Source organism: Tympanuchus pallidicinctus, unplaced genomic scaffold (assembly GCF_026119805.1).
Source record: "Tympanuchus pallidicinctus isolate F22 unplaced genomic scaffold, pur_lepc_1.0 scaffold40, whole genome shotgun sequence".
NCBI classification, from domain to species: domain Eukaryota; kingdom Metazoa; phylum Chordata; class Aves; order Galliformes; family Phasianidae; genus Tympanuchus; species Tympanuchus pallidicinctus.
This window is the reverse complement of record NW_026294759.1, coordinates 1,149,216-1,173,932: the sequence shown is the minus strand read 5'-3', so window position 1 is coordinate 1,173,932 and position 24,717 is coordinate 1,149,216. Positions and strand designations below refer to the sequence as shown.

The following is a 24,717-nucleotide window of genomic DNA, read 5'->3' as shown; positions in this document are numbered from 1 at the left end:
CTAAACTTACCCTCAAGCAACTTCAGACCATTTCCCCTTGTCCTGTCATCAGTGAGAAGAGATCAACCCCGCTCTTACTGTAAGCACCTTTCGGGCATTGGAAGAGAGCAGTGCGGTCTCTTTCCCCAGACTAAGCAGCCCCAGTTCCTCCAGTTTCTCCTCGTAGGGCATATTCTCCAAGCCCTTCACATATGTTGCTGCCCTTCTTTGGACCTGCTCTAGCACCTCAACGTCCTTGCTAGTTTTCTTTCTTTTTTTTTTTTTTTTTTTTTTTTTTTTTTTTTTTTGTGAGTGAAAAGGCAGGAAATTACTTCATCACAAAAACTGCACTCAGGTTGGTGTTTAGGAATGAAAACAATACAGGCATGCCTGATAACACAAGAATCTGTCCCTGGCATTCACACATATACTCAAACTCACGCTAAGCTGTCAGGAAATGATTTGGGGATTATGTGGCTATGAATTTTTGCAGAACAGAGATTCAGAAGGACTGTTAGGCAACAGGAACTTTGCCCAACAGAGAACGGTATTAATGTCAGTGAAAGGTGAGATTTAGATATACTTGTCAAGCTAATTCTCCTAATTTCTATTTTATTGTTTTCAATTTATTCATTTCCAGCTCCAGTTTGAGTTCTCCGAGAAGCAGGCTCTCCCAGGCTCTAAAATCAACATCCGCCTTGAAGCTGCTGCCAACTCCTATTGTGCCTTGCGAGCTGTAGATCAGAGTGTCTTCCTTCTTCAGCCTGAGCGAGAGCTATCTGCTGAGAGTGTAAGCCACATGCCCAGCCCTGTGTTCTTTTAATCTAGGGACATCCAGAATGACAATTCCTATGCCCACCTAATATCTCTTCTGCTGGCTATGTATTTTTTTTTTTTTTCTATGTAAACAGACATTTCCATGATTTAAAAAAAGAAATATTAGCTGTATACTTCAAAGATGATGGTGAAATATTTACTTTTAGAAAGCATAGCAGTGTTAAACAGAGTATGACTAATGTAAAACTTTGACAGTACCTGAGAGTGGCTCAAACAGGCCTTAGACACAGAAAAAAAAGCTGCAAATATCAGCTAGCAACTTGTCGGACTCAAATCTTCTCTCTGCAAAACTCAGCAGTGTCTCTTCATGCTCTTTGTTCAAGTTCACCCTACAAAAGCCATCACAACTCATAAAAAGAGGGATAGAGTCTAGACCTTCTTGCATAACATCAGCCAAATTGCTTATTCATCTGTGTAGGCATTGCTAGCTAAACCCATAATACTACATGGGACTGTTCACATGCCACCATAACTACTGAATACAAATGAGAAAGGAGCATGGGAAGAAACAAATCCTTGTGATTAAAATCATATATATACATACACTATGCATATGTAGTGCTTCTGAAAAAAAAAAATAAATAAGCTGATATCCTGCTTTAAGAGAGGCAGTTTTGTCTTGAAGCAGGAGAGTGGATATGTGCTGCGCAATGAGGATGACAGAAGGAGCTGCACTGCAAACAGACCGGTTTTCAGTGAACTTTCTCCTTTTTCACTCTACAGCCATGAAAGATTTTCATGGTGTGACAGAATTTTGCACCAGCCTGGGACATTTCCTTGTTTTTACATCAGTTGTTCTCACCTCCCAGGTGTACTACCGGCTTCATTTGAGTGATTTGTATGGCTATTATTATGATGGACTCAACCTGCAAGATGACCAGCCAGAGGAATGTACCCCAGTCAAAACCACTTTTTTTGAAGGCTTGTACTATGAACCTGTCAATGTCAGCCATGATGGTGATGTCTACAGGATTTTCATGGTATGTGTTCTGGCTTTTTTTTTGGTTTTTTTTTTTTTTTTTTTCCCCCCCCTCAAATGTTCCAGAAGAATTCATTCACACTAGCATTCAGCTTACTAAGGTGGTTTTGATCCCTCGACTGCCTTCGCTCTTGAGTCATCCAATTTCTACCATCTGATATCCACCTCTTACTCAGGAAGAGTGAGAATCACTACTTGATATGTTCATTGGAATCCAGTCCATACTTCAGTAGATGATTCTTAAACAGGACCATTAACTTTGTTCACAACCTCAGGCATTCCTAGTAAAGCTCTGAGTATATTATGCACACTTTCCTGATACACTTTTCTCCACTCTCACTCATCCTATGAGTTTGTAACTTACTCTGCCCAGTTGCAAAAGACCTGACATGAGCACCACCAGTACTACTTGTGACAAAACAACAGTTGTCACTACCTGCAATACATGCAATACAGCATGTGCCTGTAGCAGAAGAATAACATGACATTCAGAGTTGAAAGGCTGGAATGTGAGAAGTGAGGAGAGAAATGAATGATGTTAACTCAGATAGGAGATGTGGCATGTATTTGTAGCTACTGCATGCACCAAGTGACATGATCAATTCTTTTACATGCAGGAGATGGGCCTGAAGGTCTTCACCAACTCCATGCTACGGAAGCCAGTTCTGTGCAATGAAGACAAGTTGGATCAGGAAGATAATCCTATCTATTTGGATCATAGTGCTAGTGGTGGCAGTGCCTTTGGCAAAGGTAAAAGAATCAGAAAATCGTAGAATGCCTTGGGTTGGAAGGGACCTCAGGGATCATCAAATTTCCCACAGACAGGCAGGGCCACCAACCCTCCAGACCTCTGATCATCTTTGTGGCCCTCGTCTGGACCTTCTTCAATAGCTCCACATCTTTTCTGCAGTGGGGGTTCCAGACCTGGACACAGTACTCCAGATGGGCCTCATGAGGGCAGAGTAGGCAATCACCTCCCTGTCCCTGCTGGCCACCCCTCTTCTGATGGAGTCCAGGATACTATTGGCCTTCCAAGCTGCAAGAGCACGTTGCTGGCACAACATTCAGTTATTCATTCACCAGGACCCCCAGGTCCTTACCCACAAGCTACTTTCAAGGAGTCCTCCTAGCTTGTATAGGTATCTGTGATTACTTCGACCAAAGTGCAAAATCTTGCATTTACTATGTTGAACTTAACAAGGCTCATGTGGGCCCAACTTTTGAGTTTGTTGAGGTCCTTCTTGATGTCATCCCTCCCTTCTAGTGTGTCAATCACGTCACTCAGCTTGGTGTCATCAGCAAACTTGCTGAGGGTGCACTCAAGCTCATCATTGATGAAGATGTTGAAAAGCACTTGTCCCAAAACAGAAGATTCATGCTGTGTCTCCATTTCCAGTATGCCTGGTCTTCAAAACTTGCGCATATAGAAAATAATGGACAGCATGTTAAGGCTTTAGGGAACAGATCTCTGTCTCACATTTTGTCTCTAGTAATCTTTTGCTGACAGTACTCACAGAATTACAATCAGTTCTCTCCCTCTTAGGTATAGGAGGATGCATGTGGAAAAGAGAATTACTTTCCTAAACTGATATTAGTTTTTTAGTGTTTCCCCCTTGCACAACTCACAATTCAATCATACATTTTAAGTGAAATACTAATGTGGAAATATTATGCAAATTAATTATATTAAGAACTCACACAGCACCTAACATACTTCACACATAATCTTGAAAGCATTTATAAATCAGCAAGATTTAAGAAAACAATCCTCCAAGTTAGATTTTAATCAACAAAATAACTAGAGTTCACAGATATTTGTATGGTCATTACTATGATACAGCAAACAAGCCTGAGGAAATCTGTGGCACTCTGAATTGATTGTTTGACACCACAACTGAGGCCATGAAATCATAGAACTAAGTCCTAGGTTCCTAGTCTTGGTCTGTGTAATGAATACACAGGTGTTATAATTAAGAAATATACAAGAGAGCCTGGCTAAACAGGTTGTTATACCAAAACAAATAGGTAAAGAGCCTACCCTTCTCCTGGGCTCACTGGAAAACTCCCAAAGGAGATCCTTCCCCACGAGTAGTCAGCTCTTAAATGGGGTCTAGGAGAGATGGAGCCAGGCTCCACCCCTTCTGGCAGCACAGGTGAATTGCCTTCACCTGCACTTCTAGGGCTGACTCATTGCTTACCTCAGGTGATCAATCAGAGGTTCAAGCCATGATTCAGAAGTTTCCATACAGTCCTGTTGTTTGGCTTTCCAACGGAATGAAAATTCAGTTCCAGTTTATTTATCTGGACAGGGTAAAATTATTGAGTTATAAGGGGGAATTTTTAAAGCAATATATACTGTTAGCCCATTTGCAAATTGTAGAGATGTAGTGATAGAGGAGAAACTAAAATCCCTTACTAATTAGGTGATGTGTCTTTCACTGGAGGAAAAGCTGAATTGTATTGTGAAATGCCTAGATTCTCAAATATTTTCCTATGGGAAGAGAGAACAGATAGTACATTTTTTTTCTTTGTTCTCATAATCTTCCCTAGAACTTTCAAAGATTACTGCTGCTGGTGCTGTTCACACTGTTAGGAAATACTTTCCTGAGACCTGGATTTGGGACCTGGTTCACACAAAGTGAGTATTTTCACCTTCGCTTCTTATCTCTTATGTGGATATTTGAGTTGTTGCTGAGATGAATGCTGGAGGATAGAACATTAATCCAAATATATTGGTTCTGATCTGCATGCTTGGACATTGTGGCATTTAAACAAATGTTATTTCTAAATTTAAAAAGTCAAGTATTTTTCCAAGTGCTTTTTAACACATAATTCATCAACACCTTCATCTTTACCTCCAATTTCATAATTTCTTTTAAATATGGAGGAGAATCCTAAAGAAACTGAGATGAGAAGTCTGAAGTATTAACTCTGTTATGGGCCTATTCTGTAAGTTGCTCTGACAATTCCAAATATCATTTCTCATTCAGATTTTCTTGTTTTCCTCAGTTCTACTGGAGAAGCTAATATCTGCTACACCATCCCTGATACTATCACAGAATGGAAAGCCAGTGCTTTCTGTTTGCAGGATGATGCTGGGTTTGGCATCTCCTCACCTGTTTCACTGACAGCATTTCAGCCATTCTTTGTGGATCTTGCCTTGCCATACTCCGTCATTCGAGGGGAAAGAATTAATTTAATAGCCAACATCTTCAACTACCTTGACAAGTGCATCCAGGTACATCAAATTCCCTTTCAATTTCTGTCCGGTTTGCCTCTTCCCCAGAGTTCCCAGAATTGTTTTTCTGTCCTGCATATTGCATTAAAAATGCAGAAACAAGTACTCTGCTGACACAGTACTCTCTCAGCCTCTCTGACAGGATCCATTGCTGCATCATTAGGATAGTGTGGCCAATGATCACTATGACTGGTACAAAGAAGATAAGAACCTGCTTCTTATCACTAAATAGTTCAGTTATTTTTGCTCCTGAGAGAGAAATTTGAACAGAGAATGTGGGTATTTTGCTCTCCCAAATAATATGTACCGAGTATGAAGCATATAGCAGAAAATCATAAGAAAATGTGACTGATAAAATGAGCACAGACGTCTTGGCATGCTTCTGTATGCAGCTAGTAACAGCAGGTACAAATTAGATAGGTTTGCTATTTCCTCAAACAAACGTCCCTTTCTTATTTCCAGGTACTATCTTACAGAATCAGATGACATGGTTTCACCAGCAAGTGACATTTTCCTGTGCCCTGAAGCATAAATTCAGGGGCAGCCTACTTCGTTTGTAATTTTTCTCTTTCTCTCTGCATCTCAGATCAGTGCCATACTGGCAGAGTCAAGTGACTACAAGGTGGAAGTCCTTTCACCAGAAGTAAACACAGCAAGGGTGTGTGCCAATGAAAGAAAAACTTATATTTGGGCTGCTAGGCTCCTCAGTCTTGGTAATTCTGTCTTTTGATCACCCTAATTCATCTCAATTTTATCTTTCAACTTTTGTCATTTCACTTGTTAATGAAGGATCAATAATCCACAGGCAGGCATTTCTGGACAACTCCACTACGTAAATCTAGTATTGGACTTTCGCTAAAGCTCCCCTATGCATGGATATATGCACTGAATAAGTAGCTATTTGTTCTGGTGTTTTATCTCTTCTAATTTCAGTAGTTTATCTCTTGTCTATTTTAGGAAGAATTGTTCACTTGCCTTGTCATGCTTGGAATACCGTCAGGACTTCATGAGGCTGTAATAATTCAGTTGACAATCTTATTATCGAATCAATTCTATTCAGTAAGAATGAATGAGTGAAGAGGACATTGCTCCTCCCTAGTTTAACCCAGTTGTGTTAATTTACACTATCTTTGAGTCAGCATTGTCTTCAAAAGAAGCATTTACAGCAGCTTGCATGTGCTAGTACATTAAAAATTGAAGTATAAAAAAACTTTAGCAAAAATTCTTCTGAACATGAGCAACAGATAAACCTTTTCTTTAAAATGTTTCTAAATCAGTGTGACTGATTTCCTTCAAACTCAGTGGAAAATTTATAGTAAGACAAGAAGAGGATAAGCAGTGAAATAGTGCTACAAAGCTGAAAAAAATAAAGCTGTGGTCTCTCTAACATTTTGTCCCAAAAGGAAAACTCCTTTGGATCTCCTATTTGCAACGACTTCAGGGGTAAAATGAGCAGTGCCTGTCAAGCTGCTCACTCCAGAGTTGTTCTGGTGTGTTGCAGCAGCACTGAGGCTGCTCTTAAGCATTGCCTTCAGTTAATGAATTCTGTCTGAAGGAAAGAGGCAGCGGCGCATGCTGTATTGCATGTATTGCAAATATTGCAACACTGCCCCTAGGCCAGAGAGAGATAACAAAAGGTCAAGAAGAGGTAGAAACTGTTAGTGAGTACTGTCAGTTGTTTGGCATTCATCAGTATTTCATTCCTTGTACTGGACCCTGTCATAGTTTCAGCTGGGAAGGAATTGTTTTCTTCGTAGTGTCTGGCATGATGCTATGTTTTGGTTCTAGGAGAAAAACAATGTGATAACACACCATTGTTTATAGTTGCCTGCTAAGCAGTATTGTATAGAGCCAAAGCCACTTATAGTGAAGGGCTCAAGGAGCTGGGAGGAAATAGCTGACTTAAATTGGCCAAAGGGGTATTCCATGGCATATGACATCATGCAGAAGGAGCAGTGAAGGTGATGGGTGATGATCTTTTCTCCCACTGCTCAGGGGACTAGCTGGGCATCCGCCAGATATTGGTGAGAAACTGCTTGTACACCATTTGTTATATACATACATATACGTGTGTATATATATGTATATAACATGTTATATATAGGGTATAGAATATATTGTATAGTGTGTGTATATATATAGTCCTAACTATTTTCCTTCTCCTTTTCTCTATCTTAGTAAATAGTTTTATCTCAACCCATGAGTTCTGCTTTGTTCTTTTGATTCTCTCCCCCATCCCACTGGGAAGGGGAGGAGTGAGCTAATGACTGTGTGGTGCTGAGCCTCTAGGCAACTGTTCCTTGCCATCCTTGGAGAGATGTGGAGCTTTAACTAAATTTGTTTCTACTAAGCTGCCTTTAGAGAGATACATTTGTCAACAGACCACAAGACTAGAAGGAGGCAATGAAAGCCAGAGGTAACTATAGACACAGAAAATAACTTTCTTTTCTTGAACTGGTGGTTGGCTCTCCAGGCGAGGTGAAATTCACAATTACTGCTGAAGCCAAACTGAATACTAAAGCTGCCAAAAATAGCACAATAGCAGAAGAGGAGACAATTCGCACGGACACCCTGACTCAAATGCTACTAGTTGAGGTACAATACAGGATTTTCATGTACTCCCTGTTTTTTTGGAAATTCAGTTCTCTTACCTATGATCTGGAAGATATTAGCTGATGTTAAGAGACAAGAAAGCTGACACAGATGGAGATGTGTACAGTAGATTTCTCCATATGAAGCTGAGAGTGGAATTCAGAACAATTTGGCATCCACTGTTCTTTCTAGAACAAAGAGCATAAATGCCCTAAACTCTCTGGATGTCATTGTGAAGAAGGAACCATGCAGAGGGGAAGAGATTCCATTCCTTATCTACATGTGCATTTTGCCTGTGATTGTAATACTGGGGAGAGGAGGGCAGATATGAAAGGAATGAGATTTGTCTTGAGCATCCTAGAGTAGAAGAGACACAATTCTCCCCAAGTCCTCCTCAGAGGCTGGAAATGCCTATTTTATATATGCTTTCTAAGAAAGATAGTGCTCTGCACAGGCTGTGATGTAATAATGAGAGTAAGACATGGACGATGAGATATTCTAATGGAGATAAGGCAGAACTGGGTACAGGGGGATGCACCCTCTGGATAGCTACGTGTATGTAATACCTTACACTATTTAATTGTTTCTGGTTTCATGGTGATGTTTTTTTTTTTTTAATTCTCTCTGACCTGTCTGCAATCAAACAGCCTGAAGGTGTTAAAAAAGAATTGACTCAGAGCTCCCTCATCTGTACAAAAGGTAAGGCAAGTTTATTCATTGAATCCAGGAAATCAGTAGAAAGAATTCACTGCTTTGTTGTTTTGGTCCTATGAAATCAGAGACCCTTCCAGAGGAGGAAGAATGGTCTCAGGGTTGAGGAGATGAGATGGGCTACAGCTCAGGATTTTCAAAAATACCTCAGACTCATTGGGCATGGACTCTTCAGCAGTTTCATTATCAAAACAGCAAATAGTAATTCTAACTGTAGTCATGCTTAGAAAGTAAAAACTTCCAGAAAAATGATATTTTCAACAATTACTGTTATGTTTTCTTGTTAGGCACAACAGTTTCTGAACCAGTGCTTCTCAACCTGCCAACAAATGTAGTGCAGGGATCAGCCAGAGTTTATTTTTCTGTCATTGGTAAGTGTAACACCTAGACTACAACTGAAAGTGAAGTATTTTTTTCCTCCTGTGTGGCTTCCAGTGCTATCATGTATACCTATGCAAAACTAAAATAAATTTGAGGTGAATCTTCATCTTGATTTTAAACAAATATTTCCTACTTTCTGAAATGAACAACCATCTTTCTTTGTCAAAATTCTCTCCTATTGTATCAAAAAAGGATAGAACAAAACAGTAAAGTTATTTCCATTTATATTTCATTTCAGATAATATTGCGTTAGCTATCCTGTTCTGTGCAGTAAAACTGAAAAGTAAGCAAAAGCAGACTTCTTGAAAAAAAATTCACATTGTTTTGATTTCTTCGATAGAAGACTTCAAAAATATGCTGACTGCATAATTCAAATTATGCTTTTGCATAATGAAAAACATTTGTCTGTTCACAAATATCTGTAGAATGAGACTTTCATATCCCAATCTGACCTACTAATCTTAAACTCATTAAGAATAAAAGTTCTTCTTAATGAAAAGTTTATGAGATTCTGAATGCAGACTGCTTTCTAAAAACAGTTGTTTTCCGTGCCAGAGACAGTGTGGAATGTACTGGTACTGTGGAATACAGCATATGTAGCCCATCAGCAACATATGATCAACTGTCATTTTCACATATGCACACCAAAAAGGAAGCATGCTGGAAAAGCTAGGGAATACTAACTCAGAAGGGTTGATAGCTGATTCTCAGAAATCATTCCAGTCAGTATCAGTGCTCGGTTCCTTCTTAAATTTACAGTTTCTCAGGTGCCCAGCATCAAAATCAAAAATCATAATATTCTTTGACTGCTGTGATTATTATGGACTCAAAGGCAATGGAGTAATGTAACATAAAGCAATGTATAAAGCTGTGTAATAAAAAATAAGCTTGACCTAACCACTCGTATCTTTAATTCTCAGGAGACATTTTGGGTACAGCCTTAAGGAACATGGAAAACCTCCTCCATATGCCTTATGGCTGTGGAGAACAGAACATGGCCTTGTTCACACCCAACATCTATGTCCTGGATTATCTGAATAAGACTGGGCAGCTGACTGAAGAGATTAGAGTCAAGAGTACTGGATATTTAACCACAGGTGACAGCCTTTCACATTCTTTCATCTAGTATTGTGCTTAAACTTTGGAGCTCTAATTGGTGAACGCAGATCTCTGAATTCTAGCACCACATGTGCTAGACTTTGAGGAGATCAGCTCCAGAGCAGAGAGTTGCACAAAGGTCCTCTCCCAGCAAAATGACGTTTAAAACTGCAAAATCAGAAGTGTAGTGGCTGTAACAAGAGGCAGCTCTGAGACAACGCAGACAGAACCAGGAGGAACAGCAGCACTATAAAAGTCAAGACAACCTCAAAGACTTCCTATAGAAACTGGTTTCAGAGCGTAGGCTCGTGCCAGAGGCCTTTGCCAGCGAGGCAAAACCACAGTGAAAACCGCTAACTCAAGAACCCTAGAGCCTCTGGGGAGAGGCAGCTATAATACAGCATGGGTGGAGCCAGGAGAGACGGCGGAATCTGCCCACATGTACAAAGGCAGCCCCTAGGAGCACTAGTGACTAGGAGCAGGCAGATAGGGTATGGTGTGGCAGTAGGGAATGTTGCGGCACTGTGCAAGGCAGTTTGCTCAGGAAGAGCAAATAGACAGAGCCAGCACCCTTGGGCTAGAGAGGTAGATTCAAAAGGGGATTATTGCCTTCTAGGTACAGGGCTATCCTGTGATTGGAGTATGGGATTAACGTCCCCAGAGAATAGAGACCCTAGTCAAGGTATCCACCCGATGGAAAGCGAGGAAAGATGCCAAAACTCAGCTTGATCTCTAAGGCAAGCATACGGTCATCCAGGCCTCCAGCTGCACGGAGTGCCTGAGCCTTTCTCTGACATCCTTTGGCAGCCGTGAGAGCAGCTGTGTGAGGTGTGAATGGGTGGATAATTTGTTCAGCATAGTGGAGAGGTTATGAGATGAAATATATAAGTTTAGAAGTGTCATGGGGACCAAGAGGACTGAGCAGAGGAACTACATTGCCCTTGCAAAAACAGGTCTACCACGGAAGAAGGCAGAAGATCCAAAGAAGACTGTATCCTATCACTCTGAGGCTGAACTCAAAGAAAGGAAAGGAAAGGAAAGAAAAGCTGGAAGAAAATCTGTTCTCAGAACTGCAGAACTCATTCACTCTAAACCCCCAAGTGCTTCTGTATAACAGTACAAGGTTCTGGATACAGAATGCCTGTCTTTGGGTGTTAACAGCCCATTTACACTGGAGGAATAAATAAAATCAAAACAAAAAAAGCCTTCCACCATTATCAAGGCTACGTCTTCAAAGAAGAAAAGGAGGTTATTAGTTATAGAGAGCTCTTGCCTGCAGAGAACTGAATGCCCAATACTCTAAGCATATCTCCTTCTTAGAGAAGTCATCTTAGAGAAGTCTCTATGGGGCTCAGGTGAAGGATATAATGAGATAATTACCTAGCCTGGTATGGCCAACATCACTGCTTTTCCACTTGGAAAGTGATGAAACGCTACATGCAATTCAAAGGCCATCAAAAGGGACTTCAGGGCTTTGGAACATCAGTTGAAGGAACTGATGGCACAGATAATCTTCTGTTCTGGGTAACAAAAAAGAAAATGAAAGATCCTATTGATAAACAGCTGGCTTTGTGACTGCCTCTGCTAGAACTTTGGGTTTTTTGAAAGTGGAGCGGCCTATATGGCACCAGGCTTGCAGGAGCTAGATAGGATTATCCTTTCTCAAAGGGGGAAGATGGTTCTTGGCAAAAAGCTGTCAGGGCTCATTGTTAGGGGGAGGGGGGCTATAGTGAGCCTGCCCATGATAAGCTGTGGGACAGCATAGTTAGGTTAGAGGAACTGGGTGCTAGTGGGGGCTGTCAACCTGCTGCACGCTTGAGACCTTGTGGTGATGAAAGCAAGAGGAAGACTCGAGGTAGGTAATTAAAAGGAATTAAGGAGTTATCCTCAAAGAAATTGACAAGACTGGCTGCCCAGCTGATATGCCTGTACACTGATGCAAGAATGGTTTTTACAGCTACATCAACGAGAAAAGGAAAGTCCAAGAGATACAGGACAATCCAATACAGGACAGCTTAGTAACAACGAACAGGGAGAAAGTTGAGGCAATCGACAATTTTCCTCATTCTCCACTAATGATAGGTTTTCGTACAACCCTTGCGTAGATGAGTCAAAAGGTGAGGACTTGGAGAGCAATGCCCCTCCTGCTGTAAGTGAAAATCAGGTTCATAACACAGAAGAAACCTGAACACCCATATATTTATGGATCCAGTGAGATGTGTCCCAGAGTCCTGAGGGAATTTGCTGATATAGTTGCCAGGCCTCTCTCCATGATATTTGAAGAATGATGGTGGTCAAGTGAAGTGCCTGATAGCTTTTTTTTTCTTAAAAAACAAAACAAAACAAAAACAAAAACAAAAAACATCCATTTTTCAGAAAGGTTGACCCAGGAAACTACTGACTTCTGTACCAGGGAAGATCCTCTTGGGAGCTATGCTAAAGCACGTGGAAGAGAGGGAAGTGATGCAAGAAAACTAGCATGACTTCACCAAGAACAAATCCTCATTGACCAACTTAGTGGTCTTCTGTGATGGACTATATCAGTGGAAAAAGGAAGAGCTGCTTATGTTATCTATTGGGCCTTCAGTACGGCCTTTGTCACAGTCTTCCCATAAAGTCCTGCTCTCCAAATCGGAGAGATGTGGGTGGGATGGACTGACCATTCAATGGATGAGGAACCAGCTGCAAGATCGCACCCAGAGGATAGTAGTCAATGAATCAATGTCTGGATAGAGATCGGTGACAAGTGGTGTCCCTCAGGAATCTGTACTGGGAATAATGCACTTGAGTATCTTCATCAAGTATATTGATAGTGGGATTGAGAGCACCATCAACAAGTTTGCCAGTGACACCAAACCTGTGTGGTACAATTGATATGAATGGGAAATGGGATGCCATCCAGAGAGACCTAGACATGCTTGAGCAGTGGGCTCAGGAGAACTTAATGAGATTCAACAGATTCAAGTGCAAAGCATTGAAACTGGGTTACTACAACCTTCACTATTAATGGAAGCTGGGGGATGAAGCATAGCACTGCTGAAAAGGACTTTGGGTTTCTCATGGATTGCAAGCTGGGCATCAGCCAAAGAGAAGGCTTCAGGGAGACTAGACAGAAGCCTTTCATTATCTAAAGGAGATATAAGAAAGAAAAGGGCAGATTCTTGGGAGCCTTCAAGGGAAATGGTTTCAAACTAGAAGAGAGGTTTAGATTTGATATAAGGAAAAGGGTTTTTTTGTTTTGTTTTGTTTTGTTTTGTTTTGTTTTGTTTTGTTTTTTTTTACAATAACAGTAGTGAGCCACTGGAACAGGTTGCCCAGAAAGATGGTGGATGTCCTGTCTTTGGAAGCATTCAAGGTTAGGCTGAATGCGGCTCTGAGCAACCTGTCCTGTTTCCTGCAGGGGCATTGGACTAGATGTTATTTAAGTGTCCCTTTCACCTCAAGTCTGTGATTCTATATATTGCACAGAAGCCTGTGATGGCAGCAAGCCAAAGAAGCATTTAGTACTGTCAGGAGCATAAGTGGCTAGAATCTTAGTGTTAAAACACAGTGTGCTTCTGTTGAATAACGACCATAACTAGTTCTTATCTCTGATAAGAAAACATCTTTATTGTATTTTCAGGATACCAGAAACAGCTGTCGTACAAACACCAGGATGGCTCCTACAGCTCCTTTGGGACACGAGACAAGGAAGGAAATGTGTGGTAAATGATGACACTTTCTATTTCCCTAGTTCAGAATCTTTAGGCTTTGAAACGTTTCTGGTGATTCTTATTTTTAATGGACTAAATGGACATAGTTCAGTTAATTTGGATCTCCCACTAAGAGAGATGTGAGTAAAACTGGAGATGTTGCAACAGAATGACAATAAGATGATCAGGGTCTGGAGCACATAATGCTCAAGGAGAGACTGAAAGAATTGAATTTGTTCATCCCATAGAATGGGAGGCTAATGGATACCAGCCTTCTACCACTTAGATCAGGGCTGTAGAAAAGACAGTCAAACTCTTGTCAGAGGTGCACAGAGTAAGGAAAACAATTTTTCTGTATGCAAACTGCAGCAAGGAAAGCTGGATAGAATTAAAACAAATCTTGCCTAGAAGAAGGGTGTAGCATTTAAGCAGGTGCCCAGAGAGGGTGTAGAAAATTCAGTTTCTGCAGATTTTTGCCATGCAGCAGGGCAAGACACTGAGCAATCTGACTGAGCTTTGATGCTGATCCTAGTTTAAGCAGGTGATGGAACTGGAGACTTCTAGAAGTCCCTTCCTACCCAGTTTATTTTATAATAGTGTTGGTTAAAGTAAGAAATTACTACCATCAATCATCAAGCTGTGTCTATGCTTTACTCCAGCTCTGAAAGAAAGGTTTCAGTGCAGTAATGGAGAAATCTCAGGTCAGTTTGTAATACCAGAATTTAAACTATTTATTTAAAATGTACAAAACACTTGTTTCTTTTACCACAGGCATTATGGATTTCATTCTATGTCCATTTCTATTCGTATCCAGTTACTGGTATACCTTCTCTTAATCTTGTTCACACTTTATGTGCTTTCTGATTCTGGTTAACCTGTAGGCTCACTGCCTTTGTATACAAGTCATTTGCACAAGCAAGACGGTACATCTACATTGATGAAAACGTCCAGTCTCAAACTCTGATCTGGCTGGCAAGAAAGCAGAAGGCAGATGGCTGCTTTGAAAATGCTGAGTCACACTTCAACAATGCTTTGAAGGTAATTGAGTTCAGTATACTTTCAAACTTCCAGTCCTGCCATTGGTATCGATTTGGATAATTTCAGCTAGACACAGGCTAATCACCAGACCCATAACTCTCCCATTCTCTGATGTCTGTTATAAAAGCAGGGCATGAGTATTGCCTCCCATTGATGATGAGGTAGAAACAAATAGAATTTTCTAAGTTAGACACCTCAGGTTTTTTTTTCCACCACTGCATTTAACTGCAGGCTATACAAGATATTATATGCTTTATTACATGTGTAAAGCCAAGAAAAAGCACGCTTTTGGCTTTATCCTGACTGAACTCTCTTTTTCTTGTGCACACAGGGAGACAGAAATTGATTCTGATGTCTGTTCTAACTATTATGTAAACTATCATTAAAATCCCATCTTTTTGTTTTCTAGGACACATGTACTGACTTTTTTTTTTTTTTTGCTTGTGGCTTTTTTCTTCAGGGTGGTGAAGAAGGTGAATACTCACTTACAGCATACATTGTGGCAGCATTGCTGGAGGCTGGACACTCTGTTCAGGTAGGTAGTTGATGCAGTTGTCCTTTTTTTTCAGTTTGGTCAGCCGCACGTCAAGCAATGAACAAGTCTTTGTACTCACATGAATTTATTTTTAATGTCTTAAATTCTTGTGCAGTATGGTCAGCTCAGGAATCTGTTTCCAGAACCCTGCAGTTGCCATAAGCATGGTTATTTGTTCAATTTGTATGGATTCATCTGATCGCATAGAATCCCTGAGGAATCCAGTTGTGATAAACAGTAGTAGTCTATATGCATGCATCATCCATACTGGGTTTACCTACCCCATTCAGAGTTCATTCTGAAATTCACTCTGGATTTGCCCAGTCCCAAATCCAAGATATCCAAATCTCCAGTTCTACAGATCATCTCTGTACATTTAGATCCATGTTGTGTGTCATTGTTAAAAATGAAAGGAAATTATGAGCTACTGGTTGGAATACTTACTAGGTGTGGGAGAGTGAGAACTGAGTTTTGTTCTCTGTAATGTACTTCTTGAATATCTTTGAGACCTTGACCCGATTCTTTGTTCTTCTGTAAAACAGGGATGATTATAATTGTTCGCATTCTTACAAAAGTGTTCTAAGCATGCTGAGTTTTACAAGGGCCTCAGATACTGTGGGATGGGACACAATTTATGTACTTAAGGTAGACAAGACAAACACATTGTGCAGCACTGAATAGTTCTGCTCCTTTGAGGGCTTAGTTCCCAATATCTTTTATAAGAAGCTCCAAAGCCTGGTGCCAACCTCTATAAGTGAGACTGCATAGACAACTGCTACTATGGTTATTAGTGTGCTGGTGATATACCTAAGCTGAACCAGGGCTCACAAAGATAATCTGTAGGGATAAAAGGTTGAAGAGTTATCTTGATAGCTATAGCTTGCAAATGAGTAATTTGCACCCATATGAGAGAGCTTGCTTCATTATGACTTTACAGTACACTTTACAGAACTCTGTAAAACTGATCCCACTTTCTAGATGAAGCAATCAAATGTCGAAGGGTTCTCTTGCAAAAGATCATCTCACAAGTCAGGAGAAGGAACAATACTCTGTTAGTTCTCCAAATGAAAGTAGAAACAAACTAGCACTGCTGCAATATCATATTTTAAAAGAGATACATTGTAGGCCCCTAGATGTAGAACTGATTATGTATATTTTAGAGTAAAGAATCATATGGTAGCTTGAGAAGTGATGAAGGTCTTTAAAGGGAAGCTGAGACACGAACCGGAGTACCTGATGACTCTACTGTATTTTGTCCTAGCATCCTGTGGTTTGGAATGGCATGAACTGTTTGGAGACTGCATTTAGCAATGGGGTCCACAACCTGTATAACCATGCCCTCTTTGCCTACGTTTATGGCTTAGCTGACAAACAGGAAAGGTACCAATACTTTCTTGAAAAGCTGGACGAAAGAGCTACAAAAAAAGGTGAGTGCAATATGGCCATGGTGCAAACAATAAAGCTGATGGCCTGGTGTAAGTTATTCTCACGTACCTATTTCTCTCTCATGCTGTTCCCCTCCCATTTCATGTCAGAATTTATTTCTATGAACTTCTCTCTCTGTCTTTTGGCCTCACTATGGATTGAGCTGTGGACTGATGTTCTTAGAATAGTTAAATAATCTAGATGGGAAAAGACCTCAGGAAGCCTCCCCAGTCCAACATTATGGAAGACTGCATCTAGTTTTCCCATTAGCCTTCTCTTCTACATGCTCAATTAGTTAATTTTACTGTGTCATATACTCCAGCTCATTACCATTTTGGCATCCTTCTGCTGCACTGCTTTCATGTCATAGAATCATAGAATAGCTTAGGTTGGAAGAGACCCCAGGGATCATCAGGTTCCATTACCCCTGCCACAGGCAAGATCACCAACCTCCAGATCTGGTAATAGAACAGGCTGCCCAGGGCTCCATCCTGCCTGGCCTTCAAAACCTCTAGGACGGGGCATCCCCCATTTTTACTTGTACTGCTCCCTTTTATTAATTTCCTTTCTGTTTTCTTTTCCTCCTTGAAACTGACACTCATACAGCTTAGAACATCACAAGCTAAAAAACCCTTTTAGATAAAGGAAGGGTGGGAATTGTATGCCTGTCTCCCATGTGTAGTGAATTAACTAGCAAGTATTTTTTTTTAACGCTTTTTGCATTGTTGGGTTTTTTTGTTTGTTTGTTTTTATTGTTGTCCTTTTTTCAGGTGGTTCAGTTTACTGGCAGAGAGAAAATAAGCCACCAACAGAACATTTCCATGCTTTCTATTCCCGTGCTCCTTCTGCTGAGATTGAAATGACCAGCTATGTGCTTCTGGCTATGCTCAACAAAGCTGAACTCACATCAGATGACTTATCATATATCTCTCGCATTGTGTACTGGCTTGTGAAACAACAGAACCCATATGGGGGTTTCTCCTCCAGCCAGGTGACAACTGGGTGTGGTAAAGAGAATACCTTTCGGGAATAGTGCAGCCTGCAAGGTGGATGACATTTCTTCCTCACTGTACATTCAGTTGAACAGTATTTCATAAGTGGTGCCTACATAAGTCTTGTTAGAGCACATTGAGCTCTTTCTTGGCAGCTCCATTAATATATATGTGTGTGTGTGTGTATAAAAATATATACATACATATAAATATATACATATAAATATACATTTTTAGTATTATATATATATATATGTATATGTATATTAGAAAATAGCAATTCATCTGATTTTCAAGTTAGCAGAAGACAAAAGTAACTGTTGATAGAGCATTAATCCTGGGATAATTCATGCCCGTTGCTCCAGAACTTGTAGCCTCTCTCCTTGTCTCTTTACAAATTCCTCCAGCATTTATGTGCACTGACAAAGGAAGATAGCAGCTTTGCTAATCTCATGTACTATTTCACAGCTGGATATCTACCTAATTAAGGATAATATTTTTTCTTTTCAGGACACTGTTGTTGCCCTCCAAGCTTTAGCCCAGTATGGATACCTCACCTTCACTAAGGAAAGTCATAATACAGTTAAGGTCAACTTCATGGAAATCCCCAAGACGGCTTTCCAGGTGAATGACAAGAACCGCTTCTTACTGCAGCAAACTTCTCTACCCATTGTTCCAGGGAATTACAGTGTGGAAGTGTATGGCACTGGCTGTGTCTATATGCAGGTAAATAAGCTGGAAACTCACCACCATCCTACTGAGGACTAAGCAGGAGTCATCTCTGCCTCATTCCCTTCTGTACCTCATGGCAAAGCCACTAGAATCTGTGACCATCTCACACTTTTCCTCTCTTTTAGACAACCCTGAGATACAACATCCATTTACCAAAGAAAGCTGCAGGATTTTTTCTCTCTGTAGAGTCAGCCAATGTGTCCTGCACAAGCAACTTCCCACCAAAGTTTGACCTTGTCTTCTCTGCCAGGTAACTTCCTTTTACTGATCTACCCTTTTGCATTTCAGTTTGGTGAAGCATCTCAGGAAGGATTTAAGTATAGACAGTTAAGTGCTACTGCGCAGGAAGACAAACAGGACAATATCCTGAAACACTTCTGTCCTTCATTGCTAAATTTTTCCTATATGCTATACATCACTGGGACACCAGGACGATCCAATAAAAAGATTATCTGAGTTGTCTATGAGTTGGAGCTGAAGATGTCTTTCAGTGGTCTCCTCTCCAACTGCAGATTAACAGAACTTTTCTCATTTCAGTTACACAGGAAATCGTAATGTCTCTAACATGGCTATTATTGATGTGAAGATGCTCTCAGGATTTAATCCCGATAGAACTTCCCTGAAAAAGGTAAAGAATGAGAGCAAAATGAATAGTAAACCCTAGAAATATAGGAAACTGATAAAAATATGTCTGATCAGTAAGTTGTGGTCCCATGGGACTTCTACAAAAAGCCTCTGTCTTCTGTCAACCTCTGTGTCAGACTTGCAGCTGCTCATCGAATGAAAACAAGTCTGTTAGGAGCTGCCAAGTCCAGTAGCCTGAAAGAGGTGAAAATGTTGTTGCCATGTCCAGCCAATACTAAGGCTAAAGATGTATTTCCAGTAGGTACACATGGACACAACAGACATATACAACTGTATTCATATACGCAGCTGATCATACAGATCAGCTGAGACAGAAAAGAGCATTTATACAAACATATTTAGCCCAGATGAACTTACCATCTTCCCCTTTCTGTCTGATCAAGATGAAAGATCATCCATGGAAAATATATTTTCTACACATGCATAAATGCAATGTGGTTCTCTCTAGTAGCTGGCTCCAGTTCAGTCTGACCAATAGCTGCCCTTGAACTCTTGGTCTGACACAAATTGCCTTATGTTGACACCTGCATTTATATATATATGCACCCTTGAGGCCCTGTGCACCTACACATATGTATAGTGGATAACTCCATCAATTGGCCTTAGACATACTGATTCGGAGGGGTTTGGATCCCATTTTCCCAGTTGTTTTACTAAGACATACACACATACAAGCACACAGAGATTGGTTTCTCTGCTAGCTAGTCCAGGTGACTGGTCTGACCAATATGTGGATCTCAAGAACCTACTGGTTTCTCCAGTGACAGGTTCAGAAATCCTCATAGGTCAAATCCTGTTTTCTTCAGCATTGGCTCATACTTACGCCTGCTTCCATATTGGGCTGCCAAGCCACATAGTGTACTCTCACACTACTCCATCTTTATATCCACCAGCAATCTCACACTCATTTACACACCTGCACACCCTTTACATGCACTCTGGACTACTGGAACCCCATGCGTATATTCCTCTTTGATTCGTGTTCCCTTCTTCAGCATCTAGTAGTCTGGGCATACACAGAGAACAGAAAGTCCCTCACCAAGGAAAAAAGTTTGAGTTTAATAAGAATGCAGGACAGATTGCAGTGATCTTAGAGAAGATGCTGTCAGACAAGTGTACCTGTTTAAATGCAACTGGCCTCTTTTGTCCTATTTTCCTTCTATTTCCCCATACTTATTCCTCCCAGTCTAACTTCATCCCTTCCTTCGTTACTTCTTTCCCTGAACATTCCATAATAATTCTTTCTCAACCTCCAGTACCCCATACTCAGTCCCATGCCCCTGCAGCATTCTCTTCTTAGTCTGCAAGGTGATCCAGCAATTTTCTGTTATTGATTCCTCTAGTATGCCTCACTCCTGCATGGTGGGGCTGCTCACTCTTTTCTCCATTCCTTTGCACTCCTTTGTGTTTGTGGATATGATTATTTAATCACACAGCCCAATAGAATCCAGATATGAAGAACTTCTGCTGTAGTTGAGTAAATGAGCATTTTACAAGTTTAGCTCTTTGATTTGTTTATTTGTTCCTATACACACAGTTTAAAGGGTAGAAAAGAAGCAGGTATTCCTCCTCCTTCATCTGTAAGTTTGGTCACGATGTTGGTAACAGTGCAGAGAATATTGTTGATAACTGAATTTTACGTTCTGGAGTGATTTAGGCTTTATAACAGATATATCATCTTCAAGTCATGAAACTTACCCCACGAAGTTGATAAAAATAAGAATGCAATTTATTGTACAATTTTCTCATAGTGTGGTGCATTGGTGCATTTAAAACCAATGATTATTCAGGTTTGAATTCCTCCCCTGCCTCTGGAACTGTAAGAAATTCTTTGTAAGATTTTTTGCACTGAGATGTTATACTGTTTCACACCCTACCCTTTGCATCCACATGGGAAAAATGAATGGTTTTAATATTTGGAACATTTTATTTTCATGCATTTTCATAGTAAAATAATTTTTATCATACTGTTTTCTACAAATTTTAAATTTGGGGTTTTTTAAATTACGTAATGCACTGAAAAATGAGTCATTTTGACCTGTAGAAATGATCATGCAATCCTAAATTTTTACTGAAATGAGACAACTCTCAAGTTGATAATAAGAGAAATACATACCAAATCTGACTAGTAAATCAGGATATATTTTTTTTTCACTGGTGATTTAATTGTACTTGCCATCTTGTGAAAAGTCAACTTTTTGGTTTTTTTTATTTTGGTCACAAAGTGTCGTGGTGGCACAACTGGAGAATGGCAGCCACTTCAGACATATTTTCCTCAGAATTTTTGTAATCATTTTTTATTTATTATTAATTATTAATCAATTAATACTCCTCCTTGGCAAGTTACCTATGCTGAAATTGATATAATTTGTTTTATTTATAGCTTCAATACCAACCTTCTGTTGTGGATCATGTAGACATCAAGAATGACCACATCTTCTTCTACCTTCAAAAGGTAGGTTTGGAGGTATTTTCTTTGGTTTTGTTAAACTGGAAGTTTAAAATAGGCTCCCAAATAGCAAAAAATGTCATCAGAAGCAGATTAGGAATATGAAAAAGAAAAGAGCAAAGAAGTTTTGCAACAAAACTTATTTAGTAACAGCATTTAAACAGTTATTTGATTTGACATGAAGTTCACAATCTTGAGAGGGCTGTAGAATGGCACTTTGTCACCCACTCTGACACAAAAACGCAACTGAACCTTACGCGTGGGAACAGACATGAAAAGTCTGCATCTTTTTGTCTTGCCATTTCCAGCTCTCCCAGAAAGAAGTCAACTTCTCCTTCAGTGTAGAACAAAGTCTGCCTGTGTCAGATATCAAGCCAGCACCAGTACATATTTATGATTACTACGAAACAGGTAGGTGACCTCTATAGACTTTAAAAACCTGTGAAATCGAGGTATTTATTTCAGCATTTCCTAGGTGAGGACAGTGGATTTTCCTTCACTGCTTCTGTGCAAGCGTCTGTTTATGTTTCTGCATTTGCAGCTTTTATTCCTCTTTGTTAGAGAGCAAACTAGCAATTTTTCTGCTTTATGTTGCTGGACTGCAAGGAGTTTGCAGAAGGATAGAAAGAAGCTGTCCCCCATCTTTTCATTTCTTGCTTCATTTAGGCATAAAGCAGATAAGAAAGTGGTGTGTCATGATTTGCTTTCTAGTAAACTACATATAGAAAGAAGTGTGGTTCCACTTTCCCCAGCCTGGACATGATAATAACACAAAGGCAGCAGTGTTCCCAACTTCCCCAAAATAGCTTGTCTCATATTTTTAACATTGCCATAATAGGCTGTGGTCAAAGAACTATTCTGGATTTTATAGCTTAAGTAGGAATGACAATTCTATTGAACTCAGCAGGAGTTTAAGCACCTAGAATATGAAATGACCTCCTTTCTATGTCCAGCCTCAAGGAACTATAAATGCATCAGACATTACCAACTGTGACAGATTTGTTATCAAAACTGTGCTTTGAGTTCCATAAGCTTTTCTGAACATTGGTATAACTTCTCAGCAGAATAGCAGTAATATCCAGAGAATTCTTCCCGAATGCCTATTCAGCCACCTTATCTATATTTCATGTGGTCACAACAATGATGCATCTTAACAAACATTGTCAGAGGAGTGCATTATGCACTGACCATGTAAACCTGCAAGTGAGCACCTTGAAACTGGAAAAACACCACAAAATCTATCAAATGTTTTCTGATTCAGCATGGTACACATGGACTGGGGTCAGAATGATTTCTTACTTTAATACAACTGTCAGATCTCTTTTTTTCTTTCCAGATGAATATGCCTTTGCAGAATATAAAACACCTTGCTCCCCACCTTCCAACTGAAATCAGATATGTGCCAGAAGTAATGGGATAGAAGATATCAGGCAAACATTTGTAGAGGAAGAAGATAAGAGACTTGGTTATTTCTGATGAGGGCAATGGAAAGCATGTAGAGGAATAAGGAATAAGCAAATCCCAACTTTCAGTCTTTTAAATTGACTTATACTGACCCAGGCACCAAAAAAACCAAAACCAAAAGCAAAAAACCTTTGGATCAGTGTGGATCATAAACTCTAAATAATGTGGGTTTCCTAATAGGAGAGGGTCTGTGCAGCCATCCACCTTTTTGGAAATATATGCCATAATTTCAGTGGCAGCTTTATGTAGAAGAAAACTCCTGAAACATGCATTCTTGGCTACAGATTCCTCTTAAGAAACCTAACATTTGGGGAAAAATCTGCTGCTGCTGTTTTTTGTGGGTTTTTTTTTGTTTTGTTTTGTTTTGTTTTTTTTTTTTGTTTGTTTGTTTTTTGCTTTTTCTATTCATCCTGTGGAAAGACTCAAGAAATGACATTGATTTCCACGTTTTTCTGTGATTGAACTTGGGGAGTATTTCTTGCAGATGTTAAATTTCTGGTCATAGGAAGACAACTTTTACACAGTTTTTGCTTCCAACTACAAAGATCATCTCCAGTTTAATATCTCATATTTTACTGTTCCTTGAAATAAAATGTTCTGATTGGTAATACTGTTTTTCTCAGTCATCACTCTTTGTTGTGTGGGTGCTATACGATTTTTCATTAAATAAAAACTCACACCATTCATAGGCCAACCATTGACATCTTGACACCAGTGACATCTTGCGACACAAAGTATCGAGGCTTTGGCTTCTGTGATGGAAACTTTATTGCCAAAGCGTGATAGTGTAGAAGAAAACAGAGATGCAACACAGGAAGTCTTTTGAGAATGTTTTAGGGAGGAACAGTGAATTTGTGTTTGGAGAGAGAAAAATGAGAGCCACAGGGAACTTAAGATGAGGCAGGGGTGAACTACAAGAGATTTCCTGTCATGTTTTCTTCATTTAATGAATGAGTACAGCGGACAGCCACACAATGTGGCTACTGCCCCTCACTGTCTACGGTAACCAGAAATGACCTTTGTCCTGACTATCCCACACTGGTGAAAGGACATAGCGTATCCATAACAATGTGAGTATAAATCTGCCAGTTGAATTATATCACTGAAGTATATCACAGGGTGCCAAACACTGACTTGCTGAATGCAGTTTTCTGCAAGTCCAGACCTGCGATAGGGTTTGTGTCCTTCAGCATGGGCTGGATTATTACAGCTTTCTTTGATTTAGTCCATGGTTGTCCAACCTTTTGACTTGCCTGGGCCACATATAAAATATATAATAAACTTAATGTATATAAGTAACAAAACTTATTTTTTAATGTCATTTTTATTAAAATATATGAACAGGGAGGAAAAAACCATGAAACTAGTGGGATATTTGACCTTGTTTTTGTGAAACTAATGCTTCAGGCTGGTTTGATGGCAGTGCTTGCCATATCTAGTGAGTTCTTAAGGTGTTTGTCAGAGATTTTTGAAGAACTATTGCTCTTCCCATTCTTCATTCTTGACAATAATTCTTCTCAAATGTATATACTGCCAAATATGATGACATGAATAAGGTGTGACTGTGAAGCAAGGGGTATATTTTTTTCTGGTAAGACAGAGATTATGAAAGTCTGGTAAAGAAATATGACCAAATTTTCGTTGAGTTGAATGTCTGATTGCAACTCTGTACATTCCATGTGTAAAATTACAAGTATGTGTTTATGTTGACTGAAAATGGAGTTCCAAATATTAAAAAAAAAAAAAGACTATTTTTGAAATCTTAAAACCTATTCTGAAATTTCTTTGCCAAAGCAGAAAGCACAGCTATGTATTTTTCACTGTTTGCAGGACTGTGTTCAGCCAATGCATGAAATTGTTTGCCATAACTTGACTTTGCCATTATTTAATTTCAAACACTGTTATAGTCTGAAATATAACACAGATAAGG

The 24,717-nt window shown here is 39.8% G+C and overlaps 1 protein-coding gene across 1 annotated transcript in view; it reads left to right on the top strand.

The window, feature by feature from the left end:
* LOC128089847 (ovostatin-like) overlaps positions 1-24,091 on the top strand; it is a 38,259-nt gene extending 14,168 nt beyond the window's left edge. Inside the window, exons 15-35 of the mRNA XM_052701650.1 lie at positions 620-769; positions 1,626-1,796; positions 2,413-2,545; positions 4,346-4,433; positions 4,805-5,033; positions 5,620-5,746; positions 7,507-7,628; positions 8,273-8,324; positions 8,624-8,707; positions 9,638-9,814; positions 13,438-13,519; positions 14,389-14,545; positions 15,006-15,080; positions 16,342-16,507; positions 17,276-17,496; positions 18,008-18,223; positions 18,355-18,479; positions 18,767-18,857; positions 21,258-21,329; positions 21,632-21,734; positions 22,660-24,091. Coding sequence (XP_052557610.1) covers positions 620-769; positions 1,626-1,796; positions 2,413-2,545; positions 4,346-4,433; positions 4,805-5,033; positions 5,620-5,746; positions 7,507-7,628; positions 8,273-8,324; positions 8,624-8,707; positions 9,638-9,814; positions 13,438-13,519; positions 14,389-14,545; positions 15,006-15,080; positions 16,342-16,507; positions 17,276-17,496; positions 18,008-18,223; positions 18,355-18,479; positions 18,767-18,857; positions 21,258-21,329; positions 21,632-21,734; positions 22,660-22,712 — 2,694 coding nt within the window. The 3' untranslated portion in view covers positions 22,713-24,091. The remainder of the gene's footprint in view (positions 1-619; positions 770-1,625; positions 1,797-2,412; positions 2,546-4,345; positions 4,434-4,804; positions 5,034-5,619; positions 5,747-7,506; positions 7,629-8,272; positions 8,325-8,623; positions 8,708-9,637; positions 9,815-13,437; positions 13,520-14,388; positions 14,546-15,005; positions 15,081-16,341; positions 16,508-17,275; positions 17,497-18,007; positions 18,224-18,354; positions 18,480-18,766; positions 18,858-21,257; positions 21,330-21,631; positions 21,735-22,659) is intronic.
* The last annotated feature ends 626 nt before the right edge of the window (positions 24,092-24,717 follow it).